Source organism: Hydra vulgaris, chromosome 06 (assembly GCF_038396675.1).
Source record: "Hydra vulgaris chromosome 06, alternate assembly HydraT2T_AEP".
NCBI lineage: Eukaryota > Metazoa > Cnidaria > Hydrozoa > Anthoathecata > Hydridae > Hydra > Hydra vulgaris.
In genome coordinates, this window is record NC_088925.1 from 41,962,501 (window position 1) to 41,975,228 (window position 12,728).

The window sequence follows — 12,728 nt, forward strand, 5'->3', positions numbered from 1 at the left end:
TTTAACTCACAAATCTATATCCCTGCACCTTGTAATTCATTTAATAAAATATTCTTCTATTAAAACTTTAGATAAAGATAAAGACTGATTGATTAAATATTTTGGAAATCCATTATGGTATTTTCTATATGAGGAATGTGCTCTTCTCTTTTCACCACAATGACTTTATAAGTAATTATACAAATACAATGATATAGATACAAATTAATTTATAAAGTAGACAACCAAAAAATCTTTTTAACAGAAATAGATGACAATACCATATATAAAAAATAAAAAATTATTTGTGCTAAAAATAATTTTTGTAGTAATTGTATTACCTAACTTTTATCTTATCTGCAAGCTAGAAATTCTTTTACGCAAATACTAAGCATTGCTGTTGGTGAAGAATACTTTTTTTTTCCAAAAAAAGTGTATTTAAAAGATAGGATTTGTCCATCAGTTCCATTGTAGGGGTTAATTCAGCAAGATCGGAGCTTGCCTCTTCGCAATCACTCATCTCTGAAATTGGAAAAAAAAGTTTATAAATATTTCAATGAGATAAGTAGAAAATTAAAACGGATATCACAAAAAATTGTTTGCACGATGGAGTAAATTTGTCAATATCAACATTTAAAATACGTCAACTTTAATAAGAGTATAAATGTTTTTGTTTTTGTTATTTATGAGCAAACTTTTAAATACATAACCAAACAATTATCATTTTTATCGCGCTAAATCCATTATCCTTTAGACAGCCAGCGTTCCCAACTTGTTTTCAATAAAATCGCTAACAAACACTTTACAACCTAAATCAAAAATCAATATTTAAATTATCTAAGCAAGTATAACTTATGATTAAAGTAATAATAAATATAATAGTAGTTACAAAAAAACTCCATAATAAATAAAAACATTACTTCTTGGAATTAAATTAAAGAAATTCAATTAGTACCGTTAAATAACAAAAATTAATTGTTTTGACTTGGAAAAGTAAAATGTACGTTTATTTCAATATTTGAATAGTCTGCAAAATAGAATTTTAGTTGCAATAAAGAATTCCATTCTTTGATACACATAAGTGCTTCTGCAATAGCTTCGGTGGTTGCATATTCTCAAACTAAATAGCTACAATATGGTAATCAATATCAGTTTTTTATACAAAGGAAAAAAGAGGCAGCAAATATCTTATTGTTCAGTAGTAGTATCAAAAAAAGCCAAGCTCTTTCATAAACTGCAGCAACAGTTTCCTATGTTATGCATCTTGATATACAAATAACAATAAATTGTTAAGATCTGGATTTTTTTTTTTCGAAATTGAATCCTCCCTAGTGTCTAAATTTGATCAATCCACCTTAAAACTTTGTTTTCTATTTATTTATCTTGGACCAAATACATTCTTGTTCTATCATTGATCTGTGAAGCTTTCGTCTAGTTATTGTCATATAATTTTCAATGGTCTTATCTCTTGGGAAAACACGTTTATTTATCTTCTGCAAATTAATTTAAGAATTAAAGTCTAAAAATTGAAATCGTATAAAACTATGATCGTAGTAGATGATAATTCTATTATGTATACGGCTAAGCTTATGTAAATATTTTTAGTTTAGTTGCTATTTGGGTTCGATTTGTTTAAAATTATTTTTGAAGGTTCAGTTTTAGTTTGCAAACAGACGGACCTACATTGTAAGTACAATGAATATACTTGTGCTTGCTGGATGAGATGATGGTGACAATGTAACAACAACCGTGAAACCATTTTTTGCTAAGCTTTAACTGAAATCACCATTATTTATTTGATTGACTTTTATGTTTCAAGCCTTTTAATGTTTTCTTTCTAATTAATTATTTTAATTAATTTTTTAAAACATTTTTTCATAAAATTTCCAGTTACATAATATTGTCATAATTATTATGTTAATATGATCACAAAAGGTCAGTGAAATATTACTAGTTTATTCTAATATCATAAACTAATAATAATTTTTAAATAACATTTATATGCTGTCGTTTAAATATTAAATAAACAATTTAAGTAACTAATAATATTTTAAAAACAAACTAAACTCACACTATTATGGAACCAATAGAGTTAAACTTTAAAAAAAAAGTTTTTAAATTTAAAAAGTTAAAATATGAAATAATATGACTTCATAATTTCTTATTTTTACGTTTAGCTTTTTTATTCCGTAGAAGAATAATAAACTTTTACTATTTTTAAAATTTAATTTACAATTTATAGCAAAATTGTTATTTAAATAATAGTAATGTGTAATATTATGTAATTAATTTCAAGTTTCAAGTATATGATAAATTGTTTTGTATTTATACCTTGTGTTATATATTTATTTACTTTTTTGCATTTTTTTGTATTTGGTTTTTTAAATATTCAATCAAAAAAATAGTATATTTCTTAAATCTAATTACATAGTAATTTTAAAATAAGATTTTATATTTTTTATTTAGATTTTATTATCCATAGAAACCAATTAGTCTTAAATCAAGGTTTAGTTCTTGGAACACTCGATATTTTAAGGAAGGAATACACTATCTTTTTTAAGGTTTATCCTAAAAGTTACTCTAGCGGCTGGAAGAGCGTTTTTCATTTAACCCAGGGTAAAGATTACGGAGCTTATGGTGACAGATTTCCAGGTGTTTGGTTTCATAAAGACGGCTACGGAAAACTTTTCATTTTTGCTGCATTGTAATAATAACTATTATGTTGCAACAGCTCCGTTTCCGTTAAATCGATGGTCCAGTGTTAAAATATATCAAAGTATGCATGATGGAAAGTATTAGTATTCTATTGATCTAAATGGAATCAGTATTCATAGAGTTGAAAATTCTGATGCTAGAGATTTCAAAAACATTATAGTATATGTTTCTGATCCTTGGTATTTTGGTTAAGATGGTTCAATATTAAATCTTCAAATAATTAATGGAATTGCTCGTGAGCTGAAACTTATTTTTTAAATGACTTTTTAATTGTTTCTAATTTCTACTTTTTTTATTAAATTTACTGAATATTTTTTTTGTAGAATACTTTGTCGGTAGCATTTCTGCTCCATTAATAAAAGCAAAACTTATTGCAATTCTGCCAAAGTTAGATAAGGAGTATTTAGTATCATTTGATGTCTATTCATATAAATTTGTTGCTGGCTGGAATAGTGTCATTCATTTCTCTATTGGTTCTGATTTTGGTCATTATGGTGATCGAACTACTGGCATCTGGTTTCACACTGATGGAAAAGGAGGTCTCTACATTTCAGCGCCAATTAATGGTAATGTCGACAGAGTTTTTACCACAAATCCAATCGGATTAAATCGGTGGTCCAATGTTGAAGTTTTTCAAGTTTTTAAAAACTCTATATACGTATACACTATCATGCTAAATGGAGAAATCATTTTTTCTGAAGTTAATAACCAAGCTCAAAGTTTTAGTAATGTGAAAATTTATGCTTCAGATCCTTGGTATGATGTTCAAGCTGGTTTAATAAGAAGTTTACTTATTGCTAACGGACCATTAAGTAAGTAAAAATATTTCGTGTATCTGTATATAAAAGCTTTAGATAGATAATTACAGTACAAAATAGCAATAAAAAAAGAAATTTTTATTTATATAAATGTTTTTACTTTTATATATTATTTATTATTAGGTAATGATCCGCTTCTAAATGCCATTATCCTTCCAAGAGGTATTTAATACATATGATGTATATTTTATATATATATATATATATATATATATATATATATATATATATATATATATATATATATATATATATATATATATATATATATACATATATATATATATATATATATATATATATATATATATATATAAATATATATTTATATACTTATAAAAGTAATTTGTTTAAAGCAGTACTCTTAGGTGCTTAATACACGGTAGGGAACGTTTAATAATTTTCGGAAATTTTTTCTAGCAACCCCGTGCTTGCTAAAACCCCTGTTTGTTACTTTTTACTTGTTATAACAAAAAAAACATCTCAAAAGTTAAATAAAAATTTTTTTAAATATAAATTGTATACAGTACCTAATAAGAATAAAAACTTTCAGTGTAATAAGGCTTTAAAAATCTTTGACGTTTAAAAATTTTAATTTGTCAAAATTTAGGTTTTTTTAGGTTTAGAGTAAGTAGTTATATATATTCGTCATATAAAGTGGGACTTGTTTTTTTTTAATAGATTAAATTGACGATGCCTTCGAAATAGTGGTTAAGAAAAACTACTTGGTTGCGACACTACTGATCTTAAAAAGACAGTTTAGTGTTTCATTTGAAGTAAAACCAACATTATATCAAACAGGATGGCATAGTGTTTTTCATATGACTATAGGACAAGATGTTGAAAACTATGGTGATAGAATTCCCGGTGTATGGTTCCACGATGATGGATCAGGAAAATTATTGATTGCCTCTGCTATTAATGGAAACAAAAATTATTACTTTACTACAGCGTCATCAATGTCCTTAAATCAATGGTCAAAAATTGAAATCAGTCAGCGGCTTGATTCTTTTGTCTATGTTTATGAAGTGAGTCTGAATGGCATTGTTATTTTTACTGTACAAAACAACGATGCACGTGATTTCAAAAATGTTAAGGTTTACCTTGGTGATCCGTGGTATTCTGCTCAAGCTGGATCAGTAAAAAATTTAAAAATTTTTAATAAATTTTAATTTAGTTTTGTAAACATGTTTAAACTCAGATATTTTGGTGATTGTTGCAATATTTATTATAAATAAAGAACTATTATAAATAGATAGCGTTTTTCCATGTTGATTCTTTACTCTATTTCTCTAAAGAGTTATTAATTAGTGTTTTTATTTAAAGTTTTGTAAATTTTTTTTCATGCGAAAAATAGCGTCATGTTTTTGCAGAAAACCTATATATTTAAAAAAATGCGATAGGAAAATGTCGTAAGTTAACAGAAAATAAATTTCTTCCTTATCAACTTTCTTTCCTTACCAACCAACATTCCTTCCTTATCAAATCAAACAATAGCCAACAACCAATCATTCATTTTTACAACTCTAAATTACTAACTAATTTTCCTCTTTCATTTTCTTACTTTTAAAGTTAAATACGCCTAGCTAAATACGGCAAAATATATCCCTTAACTCTAACCTAGATATTTTTAAAGCTAAAATTTCACCTTAAAGTTTAAATTAACAAAAAAACTACTTTACAATTTTTTCATATAATCGAAATGCTTTTAAACAGAATGGATAAAAAGTAAGACAAAATAGAAGAGACTACTTGGACATCCAGGGATAATTAGCTAGATTATAATGCAAGATGCTTAGTACTTATATGAATTTGTTTAAACCTTAAACATCAAAGTGTTAAAAATAGTATAGTTTTTGATTATTTAAAGTTTTACTTTGTTTATGGGTTTTTATTGTTCCTTAAAAAACGAATTAAATATTTCGGATATTTCTCAAAATAAATTAGTCAGAATACTTTGTACACTGCCTCAGCTAGTGTAGCAGCTTGTTGTCTAAGTTGCATAATTTTTGTTTATAAATTAATTAGGCATATAAAATCTAAAGACGTTTTTTAGCCTACTACAGTTATGCTCCATTGCTATAGCATAACATACTTTATTGTATACATTTTTTCGCAAATGAAGTAACTTTGAATAAGGTTCAAAGTAACCCCACTACATAAATAGTCAAAAATATGAAATAACTTAAAAAATTCCTTTGTCATACATGAATTATATATAACATTATTATGAATAAAAATTAAAGTATCATTTGTATAAACAATTAGTCACACAAACATACACATTGTTTCTGTATGTGAACACACACAGAAATATAAATATTTATATATGTGTGTGTGTAAAAGCATAAACACATACACATATATAAACATATGTGTGTCTACATGGTATACACACACACACACACACACACACACATATATAAATATATATATATATATATATATATATATATATATATATATATATATATTTATATATATAAATATATATATATATATATATATACACATATATATAAACATATGTGTGTGTCTTCATCGTAAACACACACACACACACATATATAAATACATATATATATATATAGTATATATATATATATATATATATATATATATATACACAAATATAAACATATGTGTGTGTGTCTACATCGTAGACACACACACACACACACTTACACACACACACACACACATATATATATATATATATATATATATATATATATATATATATATATATATATATATATATATATATATATATATATATATATATATATATATATATATATATATATATATATACATATATATATATATATATTTGTCTGTGTGTGTCTGTGTATCTAAATAATTTTTTTGCAAAACACTAATTAATTTTAAATTTTGTATGAAAAACATGTCATATAATATGTGTATGAGCATTCAATATTGTGTTGAATTAAGTTTGTTGAAAGTACTGTTATTTAAAACAGTATCTTGTTATATAACTGGTAACTCTACCCATTTATTGCGAACTCATGATGTTACATTGTATGGACCTCTTTAATAGTATTAGAGGAAAATGCTTGATCAATTGAAAAACTCTTGTTCCAAAAAAAGCACAGACAATTACAAAAAGTAAATCTCCTTTGTTCTTTCTTTACTTATAAACATTACATTTTTTTAGATCAAAAGGTAATCAGCAACTTAGTAGCTTAGTGGTTTTGAAAAAAATATAGTATTTACCCATTAGATATAAGTATAATCTTAAATCATTTGCCAGATGGTAGTTGTAATTTTAGTAACCCACGCAGTAATTAATTTACTTAACTATTGTTTTATGTTGATGTGAGGGAAAAAGCAGGCTCAAAGGAAAGAAAAAAAGAATACTTTTTCCCTTTTTAAATTTTTTTTTTTTTGAGGATATTTTTGCAAAATGTAAAGATGTTGCGCTTGCATTGTCTGTCAGTAAATGAGACTTTATTTATGCTAGTGCACTTAACCCATTAAAATAAAACAAAATACTAAATGGGTGTTTGTTATAAAATCATGTTATTTTATTTTAGCAAAAATAAATCAGTGTGAAGCTAGACTGTTGTTTTTATTAAACTTAAAACAAAACAGTGCGTTTTTGAATAGGTTTTGCTTCTACAAAAAAACGCATTCAAAGTTACCCCATTTGTGGGGTAACTTTGAATGACTATTAAAATTAATATTATACAAAATCCTTTTATTTAAATATTATTTTGATTTTGAATTATGTAAGAGTCAATCTTAGCCCCTATATTAATTTTGTTAAATTTCAAATATTGTCAATAGTGAAGGAAGAGCAAGTAAAAATATCTCAAAAACGTTCAAAGTAACCCCGGTTTACGGTACCTCATTTTGGTATCAAACAATGTATTTTTTTAAAAAACGTCATTTGATATCAAAACAATTGGATCAAGCAAATCCGAAATGGTTATCTTAAAAGATTGGTTAACACATTTCCATCTTTCGTTGTAGAATAAAATGGATCAAAATGTATCGATGTAATGCTTTTTTTAGATTGAACCCACCTTTCTTTAAGTTATATGTATATGTGTATATATATGTATATATATATATATTTTTTTTTCTCGTATTATTGTTTAATGAACTTTGTACATTTTTTAATATTAAGCATTTTTAATCCAAAAAATTTCTTAATTTGTGACAGTATCATAAATAAATTTACTGTTATCATCATTTCAAAGTTATAAGTTATTCAGTGTATATAAAAAGTGATATAAAAGTATCAGTTAAACAAATTACCGCAAACTATAGTGTGAAAAATATGAAAGAAATCACAAGCTTTTCTCACCTCACTCTCTAGTTAAGAAAAAAATCTAATCAATTGCAAAATAAACATAAGAAGCCAAAAATTTTCAGGTTTATCTTATGCAGACAACTACATCAATTAGGAATAGAAATGCTGCAAGACGTTAAACTAAAGAACAGATTTTAGTTTCAAAAAACCAGAATGATGGCAACACTACATCAAAAAAAATGAAAATACTTGACGTTGAAACTTTATTTAGTTTCTTGTTATGGTGAAGTAAGAAAGAAACAGCTTAGTTTGCTATGAAAAAAAATATTTGATTACAATCTGCTAAAAGATGCTAGAAGGAGCTAAAAGAAGAAGCTCTTGCAAACAATATTTGAGAGTCTTTAACGCGCGAAAAATCATGACTGCAAAAATTTTTTGAACTGCATATAAATTTGCAAAAGGAAAACAGTCTTTTAATAACTTTGAAATGGAATTTGATTTTCAAGAAAATAACAAAATGGAAATAGGTTGTATCCTTCATTCTACAAACGTATGCATTAATTTTGTCAATCATATAGGTACTAAAATAACGAAAAAAATTATTCCAGAACTCATAAAATTAAAGATTCAGATTTCGTTAATGATTGATGTGTCAACCACCGTAAGTCAAAAATTGATACTGAAAATGTACATTCTGTGCTATGTAAAAGGCAATGGAATTTACCAATCAACTTATATATGGATTTAGTTGCGCTTGAAAGCGTTAAGGATTATTTGATTTATTCGAACACAGTGCCGTGCTTCTTCTCCCTTCCTCTTTTAGAAATTTAAGTGTTTTGAGTTAATGACTCATTGCTAAGGAACTCATAGTAAGAGAGCAGTCACCGTAGCTAGCTCATTGCATCCACTCCTTTTCTTTTTTAACTTTTTAATTTTTACAAAAACTCTTTATTTGGAGTAGCATCTAAAGCTTCTCTTCATTTATCACACGCACTGCATTATCTTAAAAATATTTTACTCTAAGCTCAGCAAAATTGAGTTTCTTATTACAAAACAAGAAATTTTTTGTTTTTCAAAACAAGAAATGCGTTTCTTGTTTTAAAAAATAAATACTTCTAAATTTATTTCCAAAAATAAGAAATATATTTCTTGTTTTAAGGAATATATTTACTAACTAGCATCTTATAAAATATATTTTGTGTTTTAAGAAATTTCTTAAACTATGGTCAACGGATTTTAAGGTCGTCCATAATCAACGTCACGCTCTAGGAAAGGAGGGAGGGGGTGAGGGTTAAGGAGTTGGTGGTTTTAAAACGACTCATACAGGACTTGTTACAAAACTTACGGACAACCTGTTACGAAACCAGGTTTAAAATGATACTGTTAAAAAATTATTACATTTAACTTTGCCAAGCTAAAATCAAAGCGCTATTTCTATTGATTTTATTTCTAATATGTTGCTATTGGTTTATAAAAAAGTCTATTAGTGAAAAAAAAGTATGGTTGAGAGTTATTTTCCTTGACTTTTACATCTAACTTTAAATCTTATTTCAAACCATTGTTTTTAAACAATATGTTACTTTTATGACATATACTATTATAAAATAATGTGATTAAAATATCAAAACTTGTGAAACTAAGTTTTACTTTAAAAACTACAAAATCAAAAAAATCACAGCTGCTTCAATATGCTGTGGTTCACTATTAGGTGGATCAGCATATGGAATGCTTAAAAAAATGCTCAAAACTAAAAACATTATTATTAACCTAAAATAGATAGAAGTTTAAGCATTTAAAAATTTTTCTGAGAACAATTTAAGATATTTAAAGAAGTTTGCTTTACCATTACAGAGTCAATCAAAATCACAGTTTTTCAGATAAGGACAGTGCTCTGGAGGTGTTAAGGGTGTTATTAAACCTTCTTTAAAATTTCTTATGAAATAAACGACGTTAATTTTTCAAAATACAATGTAATTAAAAGAAGTGAAGGCTTAATGTCATCATGGATCATGAATAATCTCAGAAAATTTAGTATAATTAGGCAAAGGTTAAATATCAAATGATTAAAAATTAAAACAGAGGAATTTGTGAAACAAAAATCGAAACAAAAAATGCGCTACTCTAACTTATTTAAGATAACAGTCATAAAATTTGAAACGTTCATCGGAAAATCTAAGAACACATACTGGAATGCAGAAAAAAAAACCGTCAGCTTTGCCAAAACTATAAAAATTAATAATAAGCTTTCCTCTTATCCAACTAGGACATGTGCAGAATTTGACTAGATTTACGAATAAAATATGGCAATTATAAATATAGAAATACTTGTTAAAAATGTTACTTTTGCGACTAATAAATTAGATGATTATGATTTTTCAATTTAAAATGTTTACCACAAACGCCAATTAGATGATGTTGATAGATTTATGAAAAAGTAACCCTAGCAGTTATCCTCAAACGCGGTTTTAGATAACTATATTCTATATTACATTTCTATATCCGTTTCTAAAGTAAACAAAGTTTGTTTTGCAAATATGACTGCGGCAACTAATGAAAGCAACGTTTCTGTCAAACATTTAACTGGAAAGTTAAGCAAGCATTTTGTTTTCAAGTTGAATGCTGATGGTAAAGTGGACGAAGGTAACAAAATATACTGCGTTCACTGCAATAAACAGCTTGCTTTCCGTGGCTCAAACACATCGCTGACTTATCACCTTCAGCACAAGCATCCTCTGAAATATCAACAGGTTGTCGACTGTGAACGTAAGATGACCCCTCAGATAAAATCAATCACCAATTTATTTACGTGTCAGTCAAACAAGCCTGTCATTGAAAAGGTCTCAGCCGACCTGAAAGTGGCAATAGCTCATTGGATTGCCAGTTCTGGACGTCCAACAGCAATTGTAGAAGATGCTGGACTAGAGGCGGTGCTTCGTATTGCCCTTCAAAACCAGACTTATACTTTGCCCAGTCGCCGTACAATCGACACTGTCATTGAAGAGATGTACAATGAGAAGTTGAATGAGCATAAGAAAGCTCTAGAATGCTTTCATAGTATTGCTCTAACTACTGACTTTTGGACCTCCACCAACAATGAATCGTACTGTGGGATAACAGGTCATTGGATTAATTCTGAGTGGAAACTGACGTCTGTCGCTTTAGCTTGCATAAATGTTGAAGAAAGGCACACTGCTGATAATGTTGCCAGTTTCTATGAAGAGTTTGCCGCAACGTGGAACATTGCTGAAAAAATTAGCTGCATCGTAACGGACAGTGCACGAAATATGGTTGCTGCTATAGGACGGACGGATTACAGCCATATACCGTGTAGTGCACACTGTCTTCAACTGAGCATACTAGCAGGTTTGAAAGCAGCTGATTCATCTCCTATTCTGGCTAAATGTCGACACCTAGTTGGACATTTTAAGCGCAGTTCAAGGAATACACCAGAGCTAAAGGCCAGCCAAGCCAGTACCTCTAACAGGTCTGACGATGTGAAGTTTCACAAATTGCAGCAGGATGTAGTTACGCGGTGGAACAGTACCTACCTAATGTTAGCCAGATTGCTGGAAGTGAAAGATGCCATTAAGCAGTATCATATTGACCATCCCGAGAATTACACTGGAGATAAACTAAGGGAGTTGGACTGGGAGAAAATGTCAAAATTTGTCTCGGTATTGGGTCCACTTGCAGATGCTACTGAGTATATTGGTAGTGAACAGTATGCTACATGTTCGGCTGTACTTCCGTTAGAAGCATTTTTGCGCAGACTTCTGCGGGTTAATGATGACGATCCAGGGTATATAGCACGTTTCAAATCTGCAACACTAAATGACTTCTCAGGTCGCATTGAAAACATTGATGCATTGCCAACGTTGCAAATGGCTGTGGCATTAGACCCACGTTACAAGAAACTCGGCTGTCTCTCAAGAGAGAAACGTGAAGCAGTTTGGACAATACTTTCTAATGCATTTTGGGTGTACTGTAACCAAAGACAGAGAGCTGAACGTGAAACTACTACCAGCACTGGCGAGGCATCAGAACCTGTGCGGAAGAAACTGAAACTTACTCTGTTGGTCAGCGACTCGGAATCGCAATCCTCATCAGATGAATCACAAACAGTACATGGCTCACTGGCTGAGCTTACACGATATCAAGAAGAAGGTGTAATTCCAGAAACTGAGAATCCCCTCATGTGGTGGCAACTGAACAGGCATCGTTACCCTAACCTGAGCAGTTTTGTGCAGACAATTTTGTGTGTACCTGCCACTTCTGTTCCTTTTGAAAGACTGTTTAGTTCGTCAAGGTACATTGTCAACAAACTGCGATCTTGTCTACTTCCAGAAAACGTTAACGTCCTCGTTTGTTTACGTGACTGACTAAAGTGATGCCTACTTGTACTTGTCAATTAAACTGAATACAGTATAGCAGGCATTAAGTGTCTTGTTTGTTAACGTTTGTGAATTCTGTAGTTAGTTAACGTTTACCGATAACAACTTTACCTCACCAGTGGTGAAAAGCAGGTTATTCTGTCGACTTCAGAATTATTCGAAATTAATAGATTAATCGATTAAAATTTTAGACGATTAATCGAACAAAAAAAAATTAATCAGTACCAGCCCTACAAAATATAGAAGGTTTATTAAAAAAACTTTAGTTATCGTTATTTTAAGTTAAAATTGTTTTTGAAGAGAAAGATCCTATACGAGATTCAAATGATTCATTGTTAGTTAATGAAACATCTGAAGTTAAAATTAGGCATCAAATTATAACAAAAACGTCAGGATAATTGTAAAAATGTTTAAAAGGTTCCTAAACAGAAATGAAAATTATTTACAAAAGTATGTAAAAATTGAGTTTAGAAAGTTCATCCATTTAATCATGGATTGCAAAATCCGATGTAGCAGCCTAAATGAGAACTTAAAATTAAAAAAACT

At 28.5% G+C, this 12,728-nt stretch overlaps 1 protein-coding gene across 1 annotated transcript; it reads left to right on the forward strand.

The window, feature by feature from the left end:
- The first annotated feature begins 10,325 nt into the window (after positions 1 to 10,325).
- LOC136081408 (E3 SUMO-protein ligase ZBED1-like) lies at positions 10,326 to 12,170 on the forward strand. Its single transcript, XM_065798722.1, has one exon. It carries the CDS (start codon positions 10,326 to 10,328, stop codon positions 12,168 to 12,170), a length of 1,845 nt encoding a protein of 614 aa, XP_065654794.1.
- The last annotated feature ends 558 nt before the right edge of the window (positions 12,171 to 12,728 follow it).

Bases quoted from the DNA above. Each gene is read 5' to 3' on its own strand.
- LOC136081408 (XM_065798722.1), top strand. From the start codon at position 10,326: ATGACTGCGGCAACTAATGAAAGCAACGTTTCTGTCAAACATTTAACT.